This window comes from Cygnus atratus, chromosome 7, assembly GCF_013377495.2.
Source record: "Cygnus atratus isolate AKBS03 ecotype Queensland, Australia chromosome 7, CAtr_DNAZoo_HiC_assembly, whole genome shotgun sequence".
Classification (NCBI taxonomy): Eukaryota; Metazoa; Chordata; class Aves; order Anseriformes; family Anatidae; genus Cygnus; species Cygnus atratus.
Genome location: NC_066368.1, coordinates 17,688,874 through 17,716,666, shown reverse-complemented (window position 1 = coordinate 17,716,666; position 27,793 = coordinate 17,688,874). Strand labels below are relative to the sequence as shown.

The window sequence follows — 27,793 nt, the reverse complement described above, 5'->3', positions numbered from 1 at the left end:
TCACTTTGGCATTCTTATAGTAGTTAGAAGGAGTGATGCTTCGTCTGCCCAGAGTTATCAATGCACTGTGGACACTGGTGGTATCCTTTACTTCACATCTTCCCTCCTAATTGTTGAGAGATTGTGATACTTGTGCATGTGTGGCGTAAGATCAGGCAACTCCAGTTTACAAGTATACTCCTAACCATACTGCATAGAGTGCAATGATGAAGATGTTATGTTTAAACCTAGCTGCAGAGTATAATAAGTGTGTATGCTTGAATCTGTAATAGCATTCTTCTATTTGGCACCAAAAGTATTTTCAGTTAATTACATATATAAAGTGAGACAGTATTTCTGCTTCAGCTATTGTTTATTTTAACTGCTGCTTTGGAAATGAGCCTAACTGTGCATTTTTATTTCCTTTTTAATAATGAATGTGTAGCTGTAAAGCAGTCTGTCAGTACTTGATGTGTATTACCCAACAACTTCTTCATCACAGCAGTGGTAAAAGTACATTTAATTACATCATAGAGACATAAGAGTAACTTGTTTCAGGAAGTCATGGAGGCACTGTGTGGGATTAGGCTGTGTAAATAGCAATATTCACATTCATGAGATGTTTGTTAATAAGAAAAAGAAAGATGAGTTGATGGGTCTGATTCTTTGTCATCTTAAGTGGTCATTACTCTTGCTTAAAACTGAATGCAAAAATGCAATCAAAGCACAATGTTCTGTTTCATTTCCATTTTGCAAGTGTATAAAATTATATATATGAATGCACAAACTGGATAAGGTACTGGATAAGGTATGAAATTCCCAGCTTTTTATCTTCAACTATTTTACCTTGTAAAAAATTACGTACTTGTCTCCACATACTGAAAAAAAAATTAAAAAAATTAAGACAGCTTTTAATTCCTTAGTGGTACTGTTCTAAAAGTAACAGCAGATATCCTGATTATTTTCAGGATTTAGTAGTATCAATAGCAATATGAGGCAATGTGTAGGTTTAGTGTTCAATATGACTCTTTCATGCAAAATAAAATTTCTCACCTCAGAGATCAGGTGCCTGGTTTAAATCCATGTCAAATGAACGTTCAGAAGAAGAACGGTGTTGTGATTAACACATTGTATTGGAATTTGAGAGTTGGAAGTTTAATTCCTAGGCAGTCATGTCTGACTGTGTGGCTGACATCAGAAATTTCTTAGGAAACCACAGAAGTATTTTGCTCATTGTGTAAAACAGGCTCAAAAAGGCATCCTTTTCTTCATACAGTCTAAATTGCAGGCTCCTTAGAACAGACAGACTCAAAGCATAAGTTTCCACTGCAACTGAAGGAATATTTGCTGAATGGATATATTGGTACCACATGTAATTGAGACAGGTTTGTTAAATTGCATTAAAAATAGTGTCAGGTATTACAGTGAATGGTGCCCAGCTTGTTCTGGATCCTTGTGTGAGTAGGTTGTGCTCATGGATGTTCCTTGTGTTCACTTCCATAGTTACTGGAGCTAGATAGATCAACAAGTAGATCTGCTTTTTCCTTCCCAACATTTGTTTTTTTTGATCAGCTTTTTTATAAGGACTATGTACTTTTACTGGTATGCACTGTTCTAGGGAGCTTACTCTAATGGTAAATCTGCCCTTAAATTGTTTAGCATATTCAGTGGGTGTTTAATAATTTAAAGTTTCTAGACATATCATGGACCTCATCTACTTTTTTTTCTTCCTCATCAGGTGGTCTGTAGCAGACACTCACCACCTACAAGTATTTGGGGAGTGCAAAAAAAAAGTCTTTGCTCCACTTTAGCTTAGAAGGTAGGCACGCAAAGAGGTCGGCGGGGCTCTGAATTGCAATAAGCCTGCTATTGGCAGCAGGGCTGTTCCTAGTTACTTGTTTTCTGATGTTACTTCTCAGGGAACAGCTGATACTTCCAAATGCTTTTAAGTGTCTCTGGTCCTGGATTGCATTAAGTAGCCTATAATGAGTACGTGACTATTGCTGAACTGATACCATTGGTAAGCTTGTTTACAAATACACTGATAGAGCATTCCTGCCTTTAACAAATGTACAGATTTCTTTACGTTTGGAGTCTGGGATAAACTCTACTGTGTTTAGAATGATTGATTTCTGAGCTCATTGCCACATCCATTATTGGATATTTTACTGTAAATTAATTAGTTGGTACTTTTAGCCTCAACTGTGTTTTAACATAATTTTTATCTGCAAATTGTTTTAAGTGTTTGTCAAGATGAACAGGACACAGACAGCTACATTTTGTGTGTTGAATACTAATACCTTGGTTTTGCCCTTGATGATCGTCATCGAGGTATAAGTTCTTCTGAAGTAAAATTCTCCTGTACCATCTGCAAATGTCAGTTTATTATTGAATATTTTCAGAATGAATTGCCTGGTAAAATGATGTCCTGACAGCTCAATGTAAAACATAACAAGAAGCATCTACATGTAGATGTACACATAGATGTTCTGTTCATTAATTGTGGAAGTCAGGAATGCCTGCAGTTTTTATTTTAGGGGCATTAGGAGAGTTTTATATTCAGAATTTTGTTTTAACAAAATATTTGAAAATTCTACCCCAAAAATAAGTATTTTCATAAGCTCAGAGGTGGAATAAGCTTCAGAATCTATGGTGGCTGCACAGAAACACATACTTATCTGTAAGCATAAATTGTTCTGCAATCTCAAGGCCAGAATAGCTCGCAGAATCACAGACAGCTTGGAGGGACCTCAGGAATATGTCTGGCCCTTCCCCTCTGTTCAAAGCAGGGACAGCTGCACCTGGTTCCTCAGGGCCTTGTCAGTCATGTTTTGAAAATCTCCAAGGATGGAGACTCCACAGCCTCAGTGGGCAAATGATTCCAGTGTTTGTCCACCCTCACAGTGGGGAAAAAAAAAAAAAAAAAGGTTTAGGTTTAAGTGGGATCTCCCATGTTTCAGTTTGTGCCCACTTCCTCCTGTTCTGTCACTGGACAATACTGAGAAGTCTCTTGCTCCGTCTTATTTACTTCTCCCCTCATTTATACACATCGATGAGATTCCCCCTGAGCAAGGCTAACCAATCTCAGTTCTCTCAGCCCCTCCTCATATGACAGAAGGGGATCCAATCCCTTAATCAAGTCACTGGCTCTTCAGGCACTTTGTAGGATGAAAGCCATAAACAGAGGGAGAACAATGTGGTGGAATAGCAGTTACCTTTCACTCCTTACTGTCAATATTTGTGTCCTGTCTGGTTATTGTTACCAAGTTTTGTGACTTTGCAGAAGAGACACTTGCGAAAGAAGTAGGTGGGACCTTCATCATTTTCTGCCTGTACAATATAAACTACTTAACAGTATTCTTGTAAGTGGTCACAAGTTTATTATTCTTCGGGCACTAAATAGCATTTAAATTGGGTCCTGTTTCCATCAGTGCCAGTGGTTTGAACAGCAGTGTCATTGAGAGGTCATGTAGGGATGCTTATTCTAAAATTTAATAATGTTGCCCTTGTTGTCAAGTAAAAACGGTGTTTCCAAAAGTTTGGACAGGTGGTTCTAGACTCAACAAACTATGGAGCTGCTGATTTCTTTCCTTAAAATAAGTGACCATGTGTAATTTATCTAGTGCAAAACAATACACTTTCAATTTATCTTCTTTATAACGCTCTTTGTCATTAAACTTCCCATTAATTGTACCCAAAATTGTAGTCTTCAGAAATCTGACTGAGTCTCTTTGTACTAAAATTCATTAGTTTATCCTATTTATTAGGTAGTGGTTTTGATACTTCACCTTGAGGGCTTTCAACTGTTCTTGCCTTTATTTATTATTCACTGATATTAAAAATGGGGTGGGGGCAAGGAGGAATTGTTTCTCTTGTACAAATGAGGAGAGCAACAGGTGCAATGAATAAATTTGTAGAACAGATTTAAAACATACTGGATAAAAGTGTAAATTGGCTGTCTCTGTTTGAAGGTACCTCTTTTTGATGTATTTTGTAACAATGATTTCTCTCACAATTTTGGTAAGTTGCTGCTTAGTAGAAGGCATACCCCAACCATACATATTTTAGTTCCTGACTGATGGAGGGCTATGATGGCAGTAGCATTTCTGACAAGTTTAAAAGACACAAGGATAAAACACGAGACAGCATTCCAGATTTCTCAGGAGGAAAATGTAAATCTCCTTAATATTATTCCTACTGAGCTGTGGCAACTAAGGTCTTGTATTTAAATGGGAATTATTAAATAGACAGCATGATGATGATAGGAGCAGGATATGTGTTATATGTATCAACAAGTTCTCATAAGCCTGCTACCTTGTCAAAAATTCATATTTCCATCTATGTATTCGTGATAAAGGCAGATCATTTTAAGAGTATTATGTGTTTTCTTCATAAAAGCCCACCAAGGATATTGGATTAGGAGTGAGATTTGCTATGCAAATAGAAAGGTGAAAACTTCTAGCTTTAGGCCTACAGAATCTAAACTTACCACAGCGCTGAACAGTCACATCTAAAAAACTGAGCAAAGTGTAAACAGGTTGTAGTAACTTAGAAGGGTCAGATATTGTATGATATCGTCAGCATAGTTTATACGAAATATAGATATAGTTCACTTGTTATTTAAGTATAGATACTTCTGCAGGAGAATGCAGTGAGGCTTTTTGCATGCATAATGCTAAATAACAGCTTTTTGAAGAGGAGATGAGGATCTCTCTTTCTAAATATAAATCAACAATCTTAGTAGAATGATCCAGTCTGAGCATTTGTCAGACTTCATCAATAAGTGTCATTAGATATTCATGAACCAAAACAGACATTATTGTATTTTATTCAAACGAATGTATCTCTAGGAGGGCCTTGCCTCTGCTAGTGTGCTTATAAGCACAGATTTATTTATTTTTGACTCAAAAGCATGTAATTTCCTGAAGTACTACCTGCATTTGTTACTGTAATTTTCTTCCTACAGAAGTAGTTCATGATCCTGTCTAGCTGACGAGATCGGACAAGTTAGTAATTGGAGAATGAACTCCTGCAGACAGTACAGCTTTTTGAAAGCAGCATTATGTATACTCTTTGTATTCTGGGAGGGACTCAGTCTTGCTCTGTCCAGAGCCTAAAAAGAGAGTCCAAAACTGTCACAGCCTGCTCAGCCAAAAGCCACGTGGTCTCGTTAGCACCACGCTGAGCCCAGACTTCTCAGCATCACAGAGAGGCAGCTAAAGATGCAGGGGTAGTAAACATAGGCTCCAGCTCCAGGTTGATTTTATGCTCAGTCTGTTCAAATGCACATCAACCCAGAATATGCTGTTTAAATGTAGGCAGAGTCTGAAGGCCATGATTTTGTAATCATAGAATAAAGTAATAAAAAATTGCATATCTCAGAATTGTTTTATAAATAATTTCTTTCAAAAACTCAGGTGATGATAATGTCAAACACTGCTTATGCAAACTTTTATGATTTATTGCAGTCGTGGGAATAAAGTTGGGAAACTAGCACTGTCAACTTCCTAAGCTAATATGACTTCAGAACTGGCATATGGTGCCAAGTTAGGGGCTGAGGAGCGATTGTTCACTTGAGAATAGCTTCTGGCTAGAATCCTGAGCTTGTCTCACCCTAAAACTGGTACATTATTCAAATGAAGATTCAATTAAAAGTATCAGTTTTGCTTAATCTTTTGCCATCAGTATATTGGATACAAATTATTAATATTTCACGACAATGCTTTCAGTAAAATGTTATCTGGAGTGATTCTCATTTTTTAATGCTTTTACAAATATCCAAAATAAATGAAGAATTTCTATTTTTGCTTAAGCTTAGGGAAATGCAGAGATAATGCCTTTAGCTAACTCAGTAGGCCAACTTAAGGTGTGACTGTAGCCATATGATCAGATGGACTGGATCACATGGAAAATGCTGCTGCACAGTGTTTGGCTCAATATATAAGCTAAACTACTGTTAAAAAACACCATATGAGGATGTGAAGCTAAGATTCAAGTATCTTGGTCAACCCCCTATTTTCTCATAATTTATCCAGAAAAAGCACTCTCTATTTCAGGAAATTAAAAATGAATTTCACAAGTATCTATATTAGGTTTCCTCAAGTTAAGTCTACTGTTTTAATTGGCAAACAAAATAATGATACCCATGAACAAGAGAGTCTTCCCATGTAGTGGAAATGAAATGGAGTCCATCCAACATTGTGTTATTAAGTTAAAGGTTTTATTCTTGAGAGGCCTGGAAATAGAACTCCTGTTGAAAATCAATTGAAGTAGGGTACTTAACTTACTTAACAAACCCTGAGACATTTTAAATATCATTAATTTGTCTTTTGAAAGATGAGGAAATTTTGCTGCTACTTCTCTATTTGCTTTTGAGCCTCTTTGTTTGCTAGTTCTGCCGTAATAACTAGCATGAGTAGCTTTCTTGAGGGTTGCTTTTGCTGAGCTTATTGGAGTTTTAAATTTGTTTTGACTTAAGATCTAGTAGCAAGTCTTGTTTTTAATTTGCAGTGCAAGTTGATTGCATAATTGTGAAGCTGTTTGACATGTGTGATACAATTTGATTTGCATTCCTGCCAGCTTTCAACTGTAAGAAACAAAATCTGTTAGTAACAATTTTAGCAGGAGCCATTGGAGGGTTCTTACAGTTTGTTTTCCATCTCCCAGAGACTGAAAGATGACACTCTTTTAAAGCTATTTGAACACTTCATATTATTGTTTAGTTGAGCTGTGTGATATGTTGATGTGACTGGCTTTGATATTTTCAGGGAAAAAATACTGCAAACAATATAGTATATGTATAGATAGTAAACATGCAGTATAGCATGGAAGAAACATGATGCTGATGGAAACAAGGATTAAAAAAAGTTACTGAAATATAGCAAGTCCTGTGGAAAAGCATAGATTTTGCTGAGAACTGATTAGAAGATCTGGAACATACAGTTATACTGATAGAGAGCTGCTTTGTCCCTGGAAGGATACGTACAGGGAGCTGACAAAGAATTCTCCACATGACCAACAGATCCTGGAAATCTGTGGAGGAGGCATAGTCTTGCTGGTGCAGACAGCAGCTATATTCAGGCTGGCCTATGCATGTTGCAGTGCTTGAGTTTTTCTGATACCATGTCTCTGATTGCCACTGATCTATTTATTCATTTATTCATTTGCATGTTGTGCAGTAGCAGGGGGACTTGAGAAAGCATTAAGTCCTGAGTAGATTTTCTTTGGAAAGTCACAGAATAAGAAGTTGATAGTATTGCAGAGAGCAGAGTAAAAGGAAACTGAACTGGCCGAAGCATATAATCGGATAGCAATACAGGTGAAGTAGTTAAAAGTATTTGAGATTATACAATGGCAGCAATGGCAACACAGACTGATTGCCATGAGTTCAGAGAAAGACTGACAAACTATGCAGCAGAAGTGAAATAGCTGGCCAATAGCAGAGACCAAAAAAGTAATTCTGATGATGCAAGACCTTTGTGGTGCATGGAGAGCAGCTGATTTAAAACTGGGTCATTTCAAATTATGTGTTCTCTTTAAACCATTACCAAAGTGTCTGACCTTTACTTGTCCCAGGTATTTACACAGAATTGCTATGAATTTACGTGAAACATGGGACTATAAAGCACTGCTTTGGTCATTCTCTGTGGTTCCCCACAATCACAGGCAACTGTGAAATAATGCCTACTTCGCTTCAGTCTACAGAGCCACAAGCCACAAAACATTTTTTCGATACCCTGTAAGAAACTAAAGGTGATGTAGAGGAGACCAAAGCCCAGTGAAACTACAGTGTCCCATAAGGAAAAAAATAGGAGAGGTTAAAGATACTGCCAGTGTTTTAGTTCCCAACAGTTCCTAACCCCATCTCAGACCCCTGTTCTGAAACTGAGCACACAGGCAAGTGGATGTGCAGAAACCTCTTGGTTGCACATCTGGTGTCCGTCCTGCTGTTGCATCACTCCCTGTGAGCAATCTCAGATGGTTCAAAGGCAAACTCGCCTCTCCACCTTGTCACCAAAAGTCAATTAAGTATGAAGAGAAGAAAAAACACTGTTGTGGCACAATGCAAGGCTGTATACCATAATGAAGAACTGCCTTTGAAGCCAAAATAATGTCAATATATTAGTTCTATTATTCATACCTGAGTAAATATGTAGTAATTTCAAGTAAGCTCCCAGCAGGTCATGGGAGGTGATTCTTCCTCTCTATTCAGCATTTGTAAGGCCACAGCTGGAGTGCTGGGTCCAGTCCTGGGCTCTTAAGTACAAAAAAGATACGGAGTGAGTCCAGCACGGTGCCACAAAGATGACTGAGTGGCTGGAGCATCTTTCATGTGAGGAAAGGCTGATGGTGCTGGGACTGCTCCACTTGGAGAAGAGAAGGCTCTGTGAAATCTTAACAATGTTTGTAAATACTTGATGGGAGGGAATGAGGATGAGGGAGTCAAACTGTGCTTAGGTGAGTACACTGACAGGGTAAGAGGTAATGGGCACAAAGTAAAACACCCAAAATTCCATCTGAAATCAAGAAAGCACTTTTTAACTGTGATGGTGGTCAGTCACTGGAATTAATTGCCCAGAGGTTGTGGAGTCTCCATCTGTGGAGATGCCCAGAACCCGACCAGACACAGCCCTGGACAACTGTCTCTAGGTGACCCAGCTTGAGCAGAGCTGATCTCAAGAGGCCCTTTCCAACCGGAGCACTTCTGTGAAGTTTTCAAGATACAAGAATCATAAAATAGTGTTTCCATCAAATGGGTAAAGATTCAAAATTCAGTGAAAGTGAATGCTATGATTTCCCTATAGATGTCATTCAGAGTGCTCTACAATGTCTATTAAGAAAATTAGGGATTTTTTTTTTCATTTTTTTTTCATTATTTTCCAGACCAGATGTGTCCCAGTAATTCTTAGGTAACTCTAAGGGTAACTGGAGGGTGACCGGACACTTGCCTAGAAACAGACTCCAGGGTGGCTCTATAGGGATGTAAGGTTGTGCTCTTGTGGATTTACTTGCAGAATTAGAATTAGTCAACCGTTTCAAATGGTACCCAGAGCTTGGCCGTGTAGACCTATGTTTATTTTCTCTCTGGAGTTTACCTGAGACAATATTACATCAAAAATGTCGGAATTCATTAATGAGTAAAAACAATGAAATATGTGGAGTTCACAAGTTCTTATGTGTGCTGGCTTCTTCTTTAAAAAGATACATTTTATTTGTATGAATGTAAAGAATTACTTTTTTTATATTGGACAGTTTAGCAGTTCTTCAGGGATTTCCACAAACCACTCCTCTACTTTGATAACGCTTAGAAAGAAACCTTTATTTTTTTATTAGACTAGCTCATGTATGTAAAGAAGGAATTAAAAGATTAAAAAAAAAAAAAAGGTAATTACTGTGTTAGAGGACACAGTACAAGTCAGTCAATAGTGAAGTCAGAGGTTTAAGAAACATAGGGAAATGAGAGCAGCTGTATTTTCATCACTGTCTTGAGGGCTATAATCACCCACTCTGTAGCACCACATTTGCTGTAGCTAATATATGATATATATATTTACTAGAACTAGCTCAGTTTGTTTTGCTGATTTTCTCTCTTAACGTGATGAAAGTGACCACTTCGTTTGATTCAAACACTATACCTCTGTTACCCTCTAACTGCAGTAAGTAGATCAAAATTCTCACATCATTTACATGGCCATGTATTTTTAAATATACGTATTGTATGCAATGTTAGGAATTAACTACTTTTGAAATGACAATGAATTCATAAGCATATATTAATATAATACCTCCCGATATAAAGTAGGAGTAAGTATTTAAGGATCTTTGTTATGCTGCTTTCCTCAGATAACGAAATAAGAGCTTTTGCAATGCTTCTCATTTGTGCTTTATGTTGTGGTCTTGAAAGGTGCTGAGTGCCTCAGCTCTTTGGGTTTACAGAGTTAAAAGTGTTCAGCAGCTCATAAATACAGCTTGGTAGCAGCAGGACTGAGCTCCTAAATTTTAGAGAGCTGAAGCAAGAATGTGTCATATGTCCTTCAGCTGGCATGTGACAGGTACCCCTTAACAGAGAGGTATCGGTATGGCTTGTGGGAATCCCTACCCGGTGTATGTTTCCAAGTATCATGACTGCTGTGCAATTATTACTTTATAGGCTACACATAATAATAATTATGTAAAACTGTTTTTAATGTGCTTGGATATAAAATTGTGTATCCACTACTGTGTAAACACAAGCCTAGCTGATGAATTTGTTTAGAAAATCTTGCTTGTTTTTTTCCGGTAGGGAGATTTGATAAACCATGTTTTGAAATCTCAAACTTAGAATCCAGTTTGTTTTTTTAAAAGTCTTACTGCCACAGTCGTGGTGAAACAGCCAGCAGAGCATCAGCAGATGTTTGTTTTAAATGTGTGGAAGTTTAATAAGGCACTATTGTGCTCAGTCCAAGCTTGGCCACTCCCACCCTCATTCTGAAATTGTCAACTTCTGTGAAACTGACAGAACATGACTACTGACTAACCTAGTCAGTTTTGCTAAGTAAAATATTTATATGAAAAAGAATTTGTATTCTCTCTCCTAGTAACACACTTCATAAGCTTTGTTTTGTTAAATGAGTAATGTCAATTTAGAAACAATCTTGCTAACTTTCAAGACAGTGCATCCTCCAAGTTCCTCTTTCAAGTATGGGTACCCTCAGTGTCTTTCAATGTTCTTTAAAAAAACACTAACATCATAGTTTGTGAAGATGACAGATTTCTAAAACTAAAGAATTCCAAAGTTAGTAAGAAAAATAGCTTAGTCTTTTTTTTTATATGCCTAAAGAAAAGACAATTTAAGATATTAGTATTTTTCAGTTTTTGCATATTTTTACTTAAATTGAAAATATTCTTTTTCCATTTTCCCTGCATTTACTGTCATATATATTCTATAATAATTCATATATAATTCACAATTCATAATATATTCTATAATTCATAATTCTATAATTCATAATATATTCTGTGTTGAATATTTTTCCTTTTAGAGTTAAGTACTCTCTAACCTTTGACTGGGCAGTGTTTTACAGTATAATAATGCAAACAGTGGTTCACAATAGATGGGCAAACCCATCAAAATACAACATTTTCTTAAGCTACAGATGCTTCTGCGAATGATTTTTAGCTTTTAAGCTCCTGTTCATGTGGTGGAGAAATAATGTCATACGAGATGAGAATTTTATCTGGAAAAATTATGCACGTTGTGTCAACTTACTGTCCGTCAGGTTTACCGTGCATTCGCCATTGCGCTGTAACTGTAACGCTAATAGCTCAGCGTACCTGGCTAAGCCTGGCGGTTGAGTTGGTGTGGATGGAGATGTGCTGGAGGGTGAGGGCTTCGGAGGCAGGAAGGGTGGCCGGAGCGGGCTGCAGGTACCTGTGGCACATGCCCGAGGATGAAGGGGGACTGACAGGGCGGGAGGGCCGCTGCCAGCTGAGGGTTTCAGGCGCAGGACAGAGAAGCCAAGACCCAGCACGGTCTCAGGCAACGTGAGGCTCCTGCAGCCAGCACGGGAATTGCCTCGTTGTATTTTTGTTATTATTGCTAAAACAAGTGTAACAAATTGCTAGAAATACTGCAGTTGAAAAACACCATGGGGCCCCTTAGCGTTATGAATAATCTCCCGGTATTACGGTGTTTCTGTGAACGGAGGGGCAGGCGGCGGATGGGTTTGACGCCGGAGGCAGCTCTCACGTGTGCCGAGCGCTGCTCCGGCCGCTCAGTGGCGGGGAAGCACATGGAGCGGTGTTTACAGGCTGCGGGCCTAACTCGTTCACTGCTGCCCCTCGAGAGCCCGAGGGGGCCGGGCGGGGCGCTGCCTTTCGGCTTCACCTTCCCGCGGCCAGAAGCGGCGGCGGCGGGGCCGAAGCGGGGCAGGGGGGAGCCGCCGGGGCGCGGGCTGCGTTGTGTTGCGCTGCTCCTCCGCTTACCTGCGGCCGCCCTGCCCCTGGGCTCGGCGGCCGGGGGCTGCCGGCGGCTCCCGACCCCGCAGCGGCGCTGCGGGGCTCGGCCGGGGAGCAGCGCCTGCGCGCCCGTCCCGCCCGCCCTGGGACCGGCCGCGGCAGCCTGGCGGGGAGGGAGGGAAGGAGGGCGGGAGGGAAGGAGGAGGGCTCGGCGGGGGCGGGAGCCGCACGCCGTTTCCCTTTCTCTTTCGCTCGGCGGCCGCCCGAGGCCGCGGGGCTCCGCCAGGTACGGTGGGGGTCGGGGAGGCGGCGGGACGGGGCGGGGCGGGGCGGGGCGGGACGGGGCGGGCAGCGGGGAGAGCGGGGGCTCCGCTGCCCCCGGGGGAGGGCCGGGCCGCGGCGCTGCGCTGGGGCGGAGGGGAGCGGAGGGCAGGAGGGGACGGAGGGCAGGGCCCGGCCCCTCCCCGCGGGGCCTGCGGGGCAGCGGCGGTGCGAGGGCGGCGGGCCGGCGGCGTGCACCTGTCAGCGCGGCCCGGCCCGGGCGGCCGCGGGCTCGGAGCTGGGAGCTCGGCCGGGCCGTTACGTAAACGGCGACCCGGGCGGCCCCGCCGAGCCGATGGCGACGCCCGGCCGCCGGGGAGTCGCGGCGGGCAGCGCGGTGCCCGGCTCACACGGCTTCTCCCTCCCCACGTGTGCCACAGGTATGGGAGCGGCCGGCCTGACGCAGGAGCCCGAGGCATGAGCCATGGCCCCCTGAGAGCGCCCGAGCCGCGAGCAAATGCCCGGAGCAGCCCCGCCGCACGGAGCAGCGCCGCAGCTCTGGTGAACCGCGGGCGTCGACGCCTCCCGGATTTGCTCCGCTGGCCCAGAGCGCTCTGCCAGCCTTCTCTGCCCCACGAATGGCTACTCAGAGGAAGCACTTGGTGAAAGATTTCAATCCCCATATCACCTGTTATATCTGTAAAGGCTATCTCATCAAGCCAACTACAGTAACAGAGTGCCTCCATACCTGTAAGTACTTTGCAGAACATCCTTCCTTCATCAGTGATGCTTCCTTGAAGTTTGATTTGATGCTTGATTTGATCTCTGTGCGGTTTCTGGTCGGTTGTCCTAGATGCTGCTCCACCCTTTGGGTCATCTTGAGGCCATACCAGCTCCCCTTAACAAACTGCAGAGTGAAGATGCCCCTTTCCTTTCTCCCAAGGTAGTGGTGATTGTGCTGGCTCCAGCACCAAGATCGCTGTGGCCTGGCCTGATCAGAAGCAAGATTATTAGGTTGGGCGTGGTATTTTGGTAATGTGGCTGGTCTGCCTTTGTAACTTAAGCTGCTGTATCTGTTGGCAGCGAGCACTATGCATACACCAGTTTGGTCAGTACTAGCTCGCATGTCTAAGGCGTTCCATGGCACATTGAGTAGAAGTACTTGAAAGTTGATAAAATATTTATTTAGAGAGTAGGTCTCTTTGAAACTGACTCAGAAGAAATTGTTCAGGTTGTCTTATGCTCCTAATGCTTCTAAAATATTTGTTTGTATGAATGATATTAAACATACAAATTCTCGTATCAGACTCAGTGGCTTATTTTCATAAGTGGAATTACTTAGGTGCACAAATTTTTTAGATTTATTCCCAAATATAAAACAGTTCACTTAGACCTTCTTAAGAATTTGGCATATTTCCAAAGAAAAAAATTGAACCGTCCTAAAAAGGAGTAAGGGGAACTACGTGTTTTCTGGTAGCCTTCCAATTTTTAAACCTATAGTAAATACCAATTAAAGCCCTGTCTTAGCATTTCCTGTTGTTTTTGTGCAGTGTTGTTCTTGTAGTTGTTATTGTCTTTGTTGTTATTTTTTACACTATAGTACTATGTATATCAAGCCGTTTGTGTTATGGTCATTACTGTATCAAGTACAGAAAGAATTAAAACCTATCATTCCTATATGTTGTTCATAGTAGAGAGGCCATATGGTTTGTTGTTATATTATTATTATTACCTTTTGAGGAAAAATAATTTTGAACTGATTTTTTCTAAGTCTAATATCAACTAAGGCTTATAAATTGTTTTGTGGTATTATTCTTCTCTTTTGAGTTATTTGGTGAAGGAATTTAACGGCAGGACAAAGGAAGTTAAGCAAAGTACTCATATAATATCTTGAAATAAAACGGGGAGAAGTATATTAGCTATTATTGTATTATCTTTCCCTTTAAAGAAAGTAGAATAGTTTCAGCATTAGTTAATCTTTTTATGGTTGAAGTTTAATGAACAGTAGTAACTTTTAAAAGATTAGAGTGAGGCAAAAAAGTTGCATCAGAAATCAGCTCAGACTTTAAAAAAAACAACACTTTGTTATGGAATCTTTCTATTTATATATAATTTTTTTGTTTGTTTACTTTGACTCCCATTGCAAAACAATAATGGCAGGAGGAGCATTTTTTCTCAACAGCATCTGTTTCTTTTGTTCACTTGTAGATTTTGAGCTCTTCCCTGAGTCAGTTCTCTTGCTGCCTAGTCCCCAGCTCTGCAGCCAAATTAGTGCAAGTGAAGCTTGCTGAGCTTGCATGTAGTTGCACAGGTCTTCTTGCACAAAAACTGCCATGTGTTGGGGTCATTATCTAAAAATGCAAGAAGGAAGATGGTGTTTCTTTAAAGCAGCTTACTTGCCAAAATATGAAGTTTACAGTGATGGAAAGGAAAAACAAGAAACTTGTTGATATGGAAGACTTAGGTCTGTAGAGGAAAAGGTGATACTGCGTATGTTGCAGAATTCAGGAAGATACCCTGGCAATTTTTTTTTTTACAGTTTGGCTTTGAGAAAAAAAAAATACATATATTTTGAAGTGTAGTCATGATTCTTCAGTTATATCCAAAAAGTTATCACAAATTAATAACAACTTTAACTGTCCTTTGGTGCTTTGTCTTGTACTGCTCATTGCTGTAATTCAAAACAGCGTTGCACAAATGATGACAATCCGCAGATATTAACACTTTAAGAAGGAGGATAAACTCTTTGGATACTGGGAATACAATGTATTAGTCTGGACAAGATGGCAAGCCTGTATTGACACAGATGTTCTCTGGTGATCTTAGTAACTAATGTGATGAATAGTAACCAAATCAGTTAGTGGTTAACTCACATCTGGGTTCACTGACCACATGTTAAGTAGTGAATTTCTGCTCTTAGAAGTCTGTGCCTTTTTAATAAACAATGTTTCTGATGAGGTTTTTGTGAATGCTGGACAGACAATTGAACACTCGCTATTTACTGGGAAGATTAAATGCAACTTAGGCATCAGTAGTATAATTTTTTCCTGTTTCTTGGGAAGGAAACGCTTGTAATACTGCAAGAATAATTCATTATTCTACAAATTCACTGCTTCATTTCTTTTTTGCTACTTTCACCAGATGATTTTGCCATATGTACTGAGACTTTTTTTTCTAGCCTGTTACATAATTGTCAAGGATTTTAAAGAACTACTGGTTGAAGCAGGCTAGATGTGAGCTAGTGAGTATGTCCCATTATCTGTCTCCCGAGTCACTTCATTGTTTAGCAGTGTGCACTTACAAAGACTGGAAAATAAACTTTCCTCAGGAACATTCTTTAGTGCCCTTAAATATGTCAGACTGTTTATACAATTATAGAGATGCTGGTCGGAAGAAACATCTGGAGGTTGTCTAGGCCAACCTCATGCGTGAGACAGTTTAGTTGCCAGTACTATACTGGGTCAAGCCATGGCTCTGAATAGTTGAGTTGTGAAAATTGGAGAGCTCTTCCAGTGCTGCACTGAATGTCCTACCAAGCAACAATTCGTGACCGTTTACTGTTTGTTATACCATTTGCCACTACTAGGAAGAGTTGGTCTCCATTGCCATTCAGATAGTATAGGCTTATTTAGATCACCTATTAGCCTTGACCCTGATTTGCTTTTGGTAAACCTATGTTAACTATTCTTGATTGCCTTTTTGTCCCTTGTATGGTTGGAAATTGATTCAAGGGACATGACATGTTCTGCCATCTTTTTGGGGAGTTAGGGGAGGCTATTTAGCTATAGTTGCCCCAGTCATCCTTCTCATCTTTCTTAAAGGTGGGCAGAACACACTACCCTTTTCCAGTCAGTCAGGTACCTTCCATAACCACCATGATTATGGTGATAAGCTTTAAGCTTAGCAAATCCTATTTTGCTTGTAGTTTTGAGTATGTCCAGTTTTTGTATGTAGGCCTTAACGTGCTGCTCCCTGGCTGCTGGTCATACCTCTCCTTCCCAAATTATGCAGGTATGCATGGAGATCTGACTTCAGCCTTTGGCTGTGAAGACCAAGGCAAAAAAGACATTGAGGAACTCAAAACCTTTCAGATCTATTCCTGAGTTGTCTCCCTCATTCATTAACTGACCCGCATTTTCTCTGAACTTCATACAGCTACTAGCCTACTTGTAGAAACCCCTCAAGTCCTTCATTAGTTTTAGCTTTGGCTGGGTTTTGGCCTTCTTAATTTTGTCCCTAAGCACCCAAAGATGATTTTATATCCTTTTGTTTCCTGTTGTTGTTTCCACTTCTTATATGTTTTCTTTTTGTGTACTAATTATGAAGTTTGTGCACCAAGCAGCTCTTGCGCGCTAGGCAGTTCTGACAATAATTCCCTGTACAATGGGGTGGTTAGCTCTTGATGTCTAAATAAATTTTATTTAAAAAACAGCCAGCCCTCCTGGGCGCCTCTCTTTGTAATGACTGCCTCCTTGGGAATTCTGACTAGCAGCGTCTTAAAGACGCTGAAGCTCTGAAACATCTCCTGAAGCTAAGAATCTTAACTGTTTTTCAACTTTGAAGCCTTCCTCAAAATCCTGAATTCAGTCATCTTCTTGTCACCGTGAGGCAAACTGTCACCTGTGGCTGTATTCATCACCAGTTTTTCAGTATTCGTGAAGAGCAGATGAAGTGATGCATTACTTCTACCTGGCTCCTCTAGCATCTGCATTAAGAAAGTGTCAACCAGTGCAGCCTAGGACCTTTAGAAATACCCTTCCTTCAGGAAAGCAACCGGAGATAAAATTTTCAATATAAAATCAGTAATCTTGCAACTTGAGTGTTTTTCAGATCTTGCTGTATGCTCCAGCTGTGCATATCCTGTTCTTCTCCTTTACTCCCTGCCTGAAGGAGTGATTAGTTTTGGGAGAGGAGATCCTTAGAAGAATTCAAAGGATGAGTTCTGACAAAAAATTTATCCCACAACTAACTAATTAAACTTTCTCTTGTAGAATATTTTGAAGAAAAATGCAGTTTTAAGTTTTATTTTGGTACCTTGGCAATCGGCATTTTAAAAATATCCTCTTCTCATCAAACAATATGTATCTAGAGATGCGCAAGATATGTACTTTCTTGTTTGTGTAAGATGGCGTACAGCACAGTCCTGACACTTGTATCTGTAAATTTCAGCTAAGTACAAAGATCTAAAAGAATGCGTGAACCAGATATCTCTGTATTGGAAAAAGCAGCATTGTATAGTATGCTATGGTTGCCAGCCAATTAGCATATGTCACACAAACACTTTTATCAATTGTAGTAAATCATCTTACGTTTTATTATGGCTCATCTGATGTGTCATAGTACAACCAGGAAATACATGTCCTCATTTCACCGGCATGTGCAGCACATACCTCAAAATTCTACAAACTGTTCACCTTTTGTTAATCTGTACCAGAAGTATTAAAGATATTTTTTTTTCCCCGAAGTGGTAAATTAAATATATCTGTAATTTAATTTTGTTTAAGGATTGCCTTTTTTCCCTACCCTTTTCACCCAATGCTTAGACTTCATTGCGTTCTCTGAAACTTCAAAGTGACAGGCTTTGAAAAATGTTCAGTGTATCATATTGAGAAGAGGAAGATTATACCTATCATATCTAAAAATACTGGTTGATTATCTTCCTCCTACTAAGAGTATCGCATATCAGTTCATTATTCTTGAGTACTAGAATTTATGTGTATTTTTGACTACATTGCTATCAGTAAATCACATTTAGCTTTTGTCAGGCAAGTCAGCATAGCAGCATAACTTTATGTGAGGGAAAAAACAAAAGTTGTTTTTGATTGCTACAGTATTGATTTACAATTTCAAGTTTTTTCCTCATATAAGATGACCTCATGCTTTGTGTTGGCTGTACAAAGACTTGGTCCAGATCTTTATCTTTGTTGGCATAGGGAATACATCCATACAGGACTGGCTTACGATTCATAATTCTTTATCGTGTTTTGTCTGTATGTATTCTGCTGCAAGACCTACTTACACTGAAGATTGAGTTCTTCATTAATCATTTGTCTCTTTCTTAAACCCCCATGGCTTTCAAGGCTGCCACCTTCCCTGAAAAAAGGTATAAAGAGAGCACATAAATATATTCAGACTGAGGAATTCAGTTCTTTTCCATAGATTAGTTTATCTTATAAATAGCTCTTTAAGTTATGTTAATTTGGATTTTAGTAGGCTTTATCGTTAGCAGTGTTCAGTGTTTGGGAGGTTTAGGGAGTCAATCACCTGACTTTAAGTAAATGTATTAGTTACCTATCATCCTGTGACATAGAGTTCTTCAGAACAATAATGATTTCAAATTTCTTCTGGGTGTAAATGGAAGTCATGGCTCATCCACGTTCTGTTAGTTTGGAAAACAAACACAAAGCCTAGCAAAGCCATATGTAAAATATCTTTATAAGTCGGATCAATGTGTCCTTTTCAAAGAATCACTGTCATCTCATCACAGACTTCAAGAACGTCTCTATCATGAATGGAGCCAAGATCCCAAGAGCAAGCAGAGGGAATTAAATTCTCAAAGAATTTCAGACATACCTTTCTTGAAACACAGGGAAATGTTTTCTGAAGGAGGCTAGCACTAATTGATTACAGGAAAAAAAATAAAAATGAAACCACTATTGTGTTGATACCAAGCCAATGGTAATCATTTTGAAAAACTTTTTGTGATATACTTCTTAGAGTTTCTATTTCGATACATTTTCCAGATAAGATAGACTTCAGGCCTATCAGTTCCAAAATCAATATTGACCAATGCCAACAGTGTTTGTAACATTTTTTCCAAATTTTTTGTTCTTTATCAGTTATTGAAAATTGGCATCAGGTAAGAAAAACTGAAAACATAGAGACAACTGCTGATCCTACCAAAAAGGAGGCTTACAAAAAAAAAATTAAAGACCAACCCCTTTATTATAAGAGTTAACACAAGCGGAATTCCATTTCACTTGCTGTTCTTCACTGAAACAGATTTATCCCTAAACTCAGTTCTGTAAAGGCAAGTCAGATGAGGTCTACGATAAACCAAACTCTTATGTTACTTACCACAGCAACTTTCAGCTGAATTTCCATATGGCCATTATTTGTGACTATGTTAGACTTAATGATTTTATCATCATACTAGCTTCTCAGCTTTTTTTTTCCCCACATATTTTTAAATTGAGAATCTCCAATTAATGGCATTTCCAAGATAACAAGCAATTCTTAACCTTGTAGTTCTCATCAGTGTTGTCATCATGTGCCAGTAATTGGTACAGTTTCTCCTGACAAAGGTAGAGTATCATCTCCATCTTTAGCATGGTGTAGATACCAAGATTATGAGATACCAGATGCTGCACTTTAAGAGCTTGGTTGACAGCAGCGTGTTTCACAGATTCCTGTGAAGCTTGGGCACAATATGGTTATTTAGATTCTCATTCAAGTTGTCTAGGAAGTGCTTGTTCTACAACTTTTGTTTCAGACTTACGCTATCTTTGATTTCAGGCTTAATAAATTAATTTTCTTTAGACATTTGATTTATATCACCTAGTCCTAATATCTCTACATTTAATTGCTTTGGTGTTCTTTACATCAGTTACACAGAAGAGTTGTGCCCCCCCAAAATGTCCTGATTTTTTTTTTTGTTATGAGGAAGAAAGCACTTCCTTTGTTAATGAGTGGGAAAGATCTAATTTTCTTCAACGAATTACTGTCGTTCACGGCAATGTTTCCTTTTCTAGACTATCTTCAATAAAAAATCTTGCAAAAAGTAAATGTCTCCATACAGTCCTGTTTCCTTTCCTTTTTTTTTTTTTTTTTAAAACAGGGATTGTAGTACATAGCATAGTATAGTATAAATTAAAGAGCCTTCTCCATCATGGTTTTGTTTCACATTGTCTTCTCTTGATTTTCCTGTTGTGTTCAGAGTAGGACCTTTTCTTGGTTAGCTTGTTTTTCTTTGCTCAAGAAGAGCAAGATAAATGAATTACTCAGTACTTGGACTGCCTGTTTCAGAAAGAAAAGCTCACTTCACCCTAGCTTTCTCATGAACAATGTATCAAAATTTCATATTAATCAGCCATACTGACTGTTGTTTTTTTTCTATTCAAATGACGTGGCATGTTCTTGAGCCATTTGTGGGGGGGTAATCTTCAGGACTATTCATAGTATCTAAAAAGTAGAGGTACAGTAATTGGTGTTTGAAGATAAGCAGGAATATTTTTAAAGGGTATTGAATAATGTTGTTTGGCCAGCTAATGAAAATCTGTCTCTGTACATTATAAACATTCAAACGGTGGTGTTGGCTGTTTGCAAGTAATTCAGGTGAGGACTCTTGTAGGGCTTCTATTTCCTCTCAGTCATGTTAACAAAGATTTTATACAATTCTCTTTGTATAAAATGTATGGTCTAAAAATTACTGGGACTTGTGCTTTAATTTAAGCATGTCCTTAAGTGCTCTGTTGGACTGGCATAGATAATTCTATGTGGGTGATGAAATTGTTAGTATTCTGCATGTATTCTACATGTAAGTGTATTGACCACGTAAAGTCTAAGGGACCTGATTTTAAAATCTTCATATGAAAAAAGTGTAGTAGCAAGCTGTTTTGTGTTTTGTGTTTGAGCATTAGTTACAAAAAGAATATAGAAAAGTGAAAAAGTCTTGTAGGTACAGAACACAGGCTTGCTGATCTTCACTAGATTTCTTACCCTGGGGAAGTGTTGGAAATGCATGTGCAAAAATCAATTAGGTGCAGTAACGTAGCAAATTATAAAAATTCTGTGATGTAAGAAGAGTTCTGTGATTACAGGTTCTTGTGTCTGTATGCCAGTGCTAAATACCTCACACCTCGAGTTTAAGAAAAAACATACTTGTGTCCTGGGGCTTGAACTGTGCTCTCATAACATCACAGTTACCAGCTCTGTTCTGGGGTCCCTATGTGTAGAGGACAGCATTGTGCCTCACTTACTGGACTTGTTTGGCAGGACTTCTGGGCTTTCTGAACTCATTTTACCAGATCATCTGCAATTTGTCATGCATCCAGCACTGCTAGAGCCATTTAGCTTGGGGAGAGTGCCAAGAGCTAATCAGAGCTCTGAAGTCTGCCTGTCAGACTTAAAGGGGAAAGTTCATTGCAATTGCAACCAAATCTATGAAGCTGATGTCCTTCAGTCAGTGTTTTAAACCAGTCTGAGAGTTTAAAACACTGACAAACAAACAAAAAACAAACTGACAAACAAAAACACCTACACAAAGGTGTGTGTATTACCAGAGTCAGCTGAAGTGTAATAACACTTCTGGGCATTCTAAAGTAAAGGCAAATGCAGACCTAGCTTGTTAGGAGATGTTTTTTTGGTTTGTTTGTTTGTTTAAAAAAAAGCACCAAGATTGTCCTTAAAGATTTTCATATAATTAAGATTTACCAGTTTGCTTTAGAGGTGATCTTAGTTCTTTAAGTAATTGATGAAAGAAATTACAGTGTTTCAGCAGAAAACATACTGCAATTGCAGCAGTCCATTTATTTTTTTTCTTAGTCCATTTACTGATGAGCTCTTGTTCCAGTTTAGGTAGAATAATAATAAACAGAGGATTGAGTTTACTTCCATTCCGAATGTTATAACACAGTAATAATAGCAGGCATATTTGTTCTTTTCAGGTCATGTTCCGTTTTCTTATTAATGACAGTAAAATCTGAAGTCTGTAATTAATCATTTGGAAGCAACAGTGGTGTAGCACCTTCTTTAGTTTAATTTCAGTTTATTGGGTTTTAAATTCAGATTGTTGTTGGTTTGGGTTCATTTAGACTTGCAATGGTCGTGATACTGATTTTTCATGATAAGGTTCAAGTATTAAAGGTTTACTGTAATTTCTGTCACTGCTTTTGAAGACCATAAGTCAACAGAGAAGCATAGCTACTTTGAACCTGTGTACAATTTCTATGAACTTTTCTCTTAAAAGAAGTATTTACAACAGTATATACAATTGTCAACATCTCTGTTGGAAAGAAAACAGTGCAGGCGAATCATTTTCAGATCATCTGAAGTGATGATTGGCTCCTGCTGGGCTACTACTCCACAGAATGGGCTATCTCAGAACCTGTTCTTTACATGTGCTGCATGGTATGTTTTTTGCATTTTACCACGCCATGTGAATTGTAAGTTGTAGCAACACCACATACTCTAAAGCAATGCTTGTCTAAGCTGTTCTGCTGGACTCAGTATCTCGGCAGAGCAGAACTAGCTATGGCTTTGAGGAACAATAAGTGGGTAAGGTACATTGCGATTATTTGCTTTGAAATAATACTCTTTTATCTTTGATGTATTAAGTAGTTAGCTGGTATCACTATGTTGTGTTCAATCAGTGTTACCTAGATCTTGGTCTAAGTTTTTCTTACTTTTTTTCTTGTTTTGTCCCTCAGTTTGTAAGACTTGTATTGTTCAGCACTTTGAAGACAGCAATGACTGTCCCAGGTGTGGCAACCAAGTGCATGAGACCAATCCACTAGAAATGTTAAGGTAAGCTGACATTGCACGTTTGCTGAAATAGAAGGACAAACAAACAAAACCAACAACTTTTAATGTCCTTATCCTGAAACGGAATTCAATTTTTTGCCTGTTAGTAAAATGTATGTGTTGACTGTTCTTGACCACAGCTTCTGTCAATTTTTCATCTCCCAACAAATTGTAAATTGAGATTTTTCACATATAATACAAGGAGGAAAGACAAGGGAAAGGCACAGTAAGGCTTGAGTATATTGTACAAATGAAATTAAATGTTTTAAAACCTCTATTAAACAAAGAAATGAACCAAGAACTTCTTATGCTTTACATGAACAGAAGTTCAATAGTCCTTTTTTTCCTCTCCTCCTCCCCTAGATTTAGGGGATTCCAAACTGCATGCAACCTTTTCCTTCTTAGAGCAAAGCAATGTAGAAAAAGGAACACACAAATAACTGAATGTTTTCCCAGGGGTAGGTTTACCAATCTGAATTGACATTGCTGTCAGATTAATCAAAAAAGAGTTGTGAAAGAAGGTTTTGACACTGAAATTGTCATTGGGAGATTGTATTTTTAATATCACAATAACTCACACGTCTTCGTTCAGACAATTATTTTTCTTGAAATTCTGCATTCTCTTCTGGTGATGTTATGTTGAAACAAAGTGATTGCCATCCTACAAGTATAGTACAGAGAAATCAAGAAATGTCATCAATAGTAGAATTTCAAGTTTTCCTAAAATGATGAAGTGCTCCCCCCATCCTTATCGTTTCCCACCTTCCCCAAGATCTACTGATTTACCTGCTTTCTCCAGTATACATGTTGGGAGTCTATTGGAGGTGAAGGATTTCTGAAGAGAAATTCTTTGGGTGAAAATTAGCTGAGGAAAACAAGTGCTGTTTAATATATTCATTACGGAACACGTGCTTGCTAAATCAACCCACAAATAAGTATTTCCCATTTCTATCAAAGGAGTCATTTTTACTCTTCTCATCTGTTTTTCGTTTGCTTTTTAGAATGTTTTACAGGCTCAACTTTCTTACATTGTATAGTTTGCTCCTTCCATATATGTCTGTGTCACCTAATATGATCCAAGCAATTTTAGGAGAGGTGTTCCATACCTGATCTTCCAGATGGATTTTTACATGCCTAGTATTTGGATTATTCAGATAACAAACTTAACTGGCCAAACATTGGGAGAGTGAGCAACAGCCCAATCATGCTTGTGAGAACTATTTGTTTATTTTTAATGGAAACCGGCTTATTTTAGCTAGAAAAGAATTTGAATCAGTGATGAGATGGATCTTCAGAGGAATCTGGAGAAACCAAAGCAGTAAAAAGGAAACTAGATGTTTCTTGGTCACTGTGTGTGCAGTGAAAATGAGTAAAATTAATCAGCTGCTACCCAGGCAAGGCTATCCTGAGTGACTCATGCCGATGCTTAAAATCGTAATTTGATGTTAGTGATTGGCCCTAAGGAAGCATTTCTTCCTTCTCACAGCTACCTTTTGTCTTCTGTACAAGTTAAAAAGACAAAACAGAGGGTACCATTTTTCTTCGGGGTTTATTTAGTGTGCAATACTGTTGTGAATTTAGGAAGAAATATTCTTGTGTCAGCGCTAAAATAAATATTTATATCTGCAGTTTGCTAGAGGTGGTATTATTTCCTAATTTCCTTGTGTTTGCCATAATTTGTCATATTTTGCTTTGATTTTTATGATGGATATGTGTGTGCACATTCCCAGATGTGCATGCTTCAGCTAGATACTAAGAGGGTAGGTGAGAAAGATTAAATTCAGCAACTCTAAGTGGTGCCACTACCTTAAGTCTTTGTCATCCAAATGTTTTTGGAAGGGTAGGGTTAAGAGGGTTTATGTAGATATTTACCACAAGTATTTTTTTGACCTCCTGTCAGCATCTGATGCACTGTGTCTGCCGTAACAGGAGATGCTGTTAGACTGCAGAAGACTGCTAATAGGCTGAAAACAAAAGCATTTTAGAAATATGTCTTTTATTGTGACAGGACTATTTCAGAGGAGCTGAAAAGGGGCGTTTTCTGAAATGTCTAGTAGATGTTTAGTAAAATAATAACATGCTTTAAGCAGGAAATGCTCGAAGGGTGAGAAAAGTTAAGATCACAAGCCAGAAATGTGGGAAGACCTATTTTCTCTGCAATTATTTCCTGAAACTCCTTTTAGAGTAATGGAGTTTATTTGTCGACAAACTGCATATAACTAGTAGTTTGCTGGTTGTACTTCAGAAAACAGTTTTAACCATTTGCTAAACTAACTATTGGAAGAGCACATGAGCAATGTAAAGGAATTATCTTTTTGGAAGTTGCCTGAACAATTTTATACATGCATTATGCTCTCTCTTTAGAGAGACCAGCCCCATCACTGCTCAAGAGTACAGTAAATTTCTGAGGAATGGCACTGTACACTCTAAATAGTGTTTTTAGTTGAGATGTTTGAGATAAACTTTATAAACTACTTTATAAACTCAATTCTGAGTAACTTCGTAGCTGTCTGAGTTTTTTAGATATATCCTTCAGTTAGCAGTATTTAAGGTCTGTTGAAACTGTAAGCATAAGTCTGAAATTCAACATTGAGCTCTAAAATGAAAATCCATGAAGAGTGTTAAATTCTGGAATTCTCTTTCCTAATTTTGTGCAATTATTTATTATCAATATTCCGTAGAATTTTGGTTGGTTATATCATGAAAGCATGCTTCTTAGCACGCTTCTCTGAATGCAGGCTTTCCTGAGTGACAGTCTTCATTTGCTTCACTTCAGATAATTAGCAATTAACAGAATTGCTTTGATCAGAAAACTCATACAAAATCATAGAAGAAGGGAAAAACCTACACAAAGCTGGCATAAATGCTTGGTAGTTCTTTCCATACATTCTGGTTTGATAGTTGGAGGATGTGGGGTGCAAAGAGGTGTCTAAAATATAAATATTTTTGGTTCAGCTTTAACAGGAAGTATCATAGTAAACAATCGAGACCAACTTCAGAGTTATCTCAAGTAGTTTCATTTTGGAATGGGTTTGTTGCAAGTCACAGAAATACAAATCTCTTAGAGTCCTCATAGGCTTGGAGGGTAGGAGCACTATTGGATTTACCTGAAATCGAGAATATTTTTACAATTTTCTAAATTTGTCCCTTAATTTTCTAAATTCGTCACTATAGTTTAAGGTTAGATTTCCTGTACTCAAAGATCAAGTAGGTATAATTTTCTTCCACTTTTTTTTCCTCTGTATCTACTGGTGTATTTTGCTTTAAATAGTATATATAAGGAAGTAGAAGTTCCTTCTGCTCACTCATTTAAGGAAAAGAATGCCATTGAGTAAAGTTGTATGCTTAAGTTGTGTGCATCATAAATTTGCTAAGCATACATGTTTTCTTGCTATGTTTTCTTGCTACTTTGCTTTTGGGCCATTGAAGACCAGTTAAAAGTGCAAAGGGGGAATTCTCAGAAATAAATGTAGAAAAAACAGCATGTATATGCCATCCTCAGGAATGGTTAGCAGGATTTTTGATTGAAGGTTGTGAGGTTCTCTCTTGAAGTCCTAATTTCTTTTCTGTTAATGTGTAAGTTACGAAGATTGGAGCTTTCTTGCAAGGTGGAATTGTTTCCAAGTAATAGTATATTTTCCGTTTCCAGGACAGGTTCACAAGTTCCCAATGGTTCCCTGTGGGAACTTCATAGAAAGCAGTACCATCTAGTTGTGTTAGATATTGAGAGGCAAGAAGAGCGAGTATGCCATTTGGAAAGGTAGACCTGTAGTTTCATGTATCAGACAATCAGTGTTTTGATGTCCCATGACTTTGTTTTCCTTCTCATTCATGAGAAAGTGCTCTCTATGCTTCTTTGCTTTCGGGGCAGTGTATTTCACTTGCTGAAATTTTTTTTTTTATTTTTTCGCCTTTATAAAAGAAACAATTTAAAAATGGATCATGGTGGTTGCTTAAATATAAATATTCTGATTTTATGACTGTCTCCATGAAGTGACAATTAAGTGACATAGAGAACTGGTCTCAAAACAAGATGATTGGTTAATGTGTCTGTTTGTAAACTTTTAATTACACACATTATTTTGAGAAGAGAACTTGGAATGCTGCTGTATTTAGTATAACACGTGACTTACTATCTATTAAAATTTCATCCAGCATTCCTCAACAGTAAAATCATCCTGTCATTTTGCTACTTTACCACCACTAGTGAAAAAGAGATAGTGAATAGCATTTTATAACAGGCCTATAATGTATTGTTAATAGCATATATACATACATGTACAAATAGAACTTTATATTGTATGTGTATATTGAGATAGATACGTATCATAATTGAGAAGGTGAATTGAGACAATTTAAAATATAGCAAAGGTGATTATTATATTGTAGTTTCAGGATTAATTTCGAGGTAATTAATTTCTCTGTCTGTATTACTTGGTTTTGCCGTGGGTTTTTGTTAGGCTGTGGACAGTGAGTTACTATTCATAAGGGAAGATGTAGAGGGCAGAGAAGAAAAACGAAACAATGAGAGACGGGAAACTGAAGGATAAGTGAGATGGAGTGTAAAAGCAGATGATATACTAAATGGATAGGAGACTAGTAAATCTGGAGAATGGGAAGAAAAATATTTTAGCTTCAACAACAAAGGTAAATGCACTGTGTCCTCTGGAAGGGACTGTCATAGCTATTTTTGACGCTATAGAGTGTAATTGATCATATCAGATCAGGGTATCGGAAGACATGCCTATGCTGTGTCTTGTTGTCTGCTAGACAAACTCATGGCAGATATAAATAGAACTATTTTTGGTGAATTAACTTGGGTACTGAGAACTGTCTAGCCAGAGTAGCACGGATGCTGTATGGGCTTCTTTATGCTGCCCGTATTGGTTTGTCTATGTTGTAATGAGTAGGGAACAGGTTCAATTTTTCCTCAGATGTATTAGAAAGGACTTGAACTCTTAAAATGAGTATGATAATGGAGTGTATCATTTTCACGCTTATTACTCATGACCTGGGCCTTAAGATTTGATATCACTTTTCTAAATTTTCTTTGCAGTAACATATTTTTTGTTTGTTTTTAATTTGTGTTATAGAG

The 27,793-nt window shown here is 38.5% G+C and overlaps 1 protein-coding gene across 4 annotated transcripts in view; it reads left to right on the top strand.

Annotated features, from left to right (window-relative positions):
• PCGF5 (polycomb group ring finger 5) overlaps positions 1-27,793 on the top strand; it is a 61,253-nt gene that overhangs the window by 13,424 nt on the left and 20,036 nt on the right. For 2 of the 4 annotated variants that reach the window (XM_035565083.2, XM_035564915.2), the window contains exons 2-3: positions 12,618-12,927; positions 22,605-22,701. In XM_035565083.2, the coding sequence (XP_035420976.1) occupies positions 12,816-12,927; positions 22,605-22,701 (209 nt within the window). In that variant the 5' untranslated portion in view covers positions 12,618-12,815. Of the gene's footprint in view, positions 1-12,092; positions 12,203-12,617; positions 12,928-22,604; positions 22,702-27,793 lie in introns of those variants that run through there. The other 2 variants (XM_035564996.1, XM_035564841.2) reach the window with 2 other exon arrangements.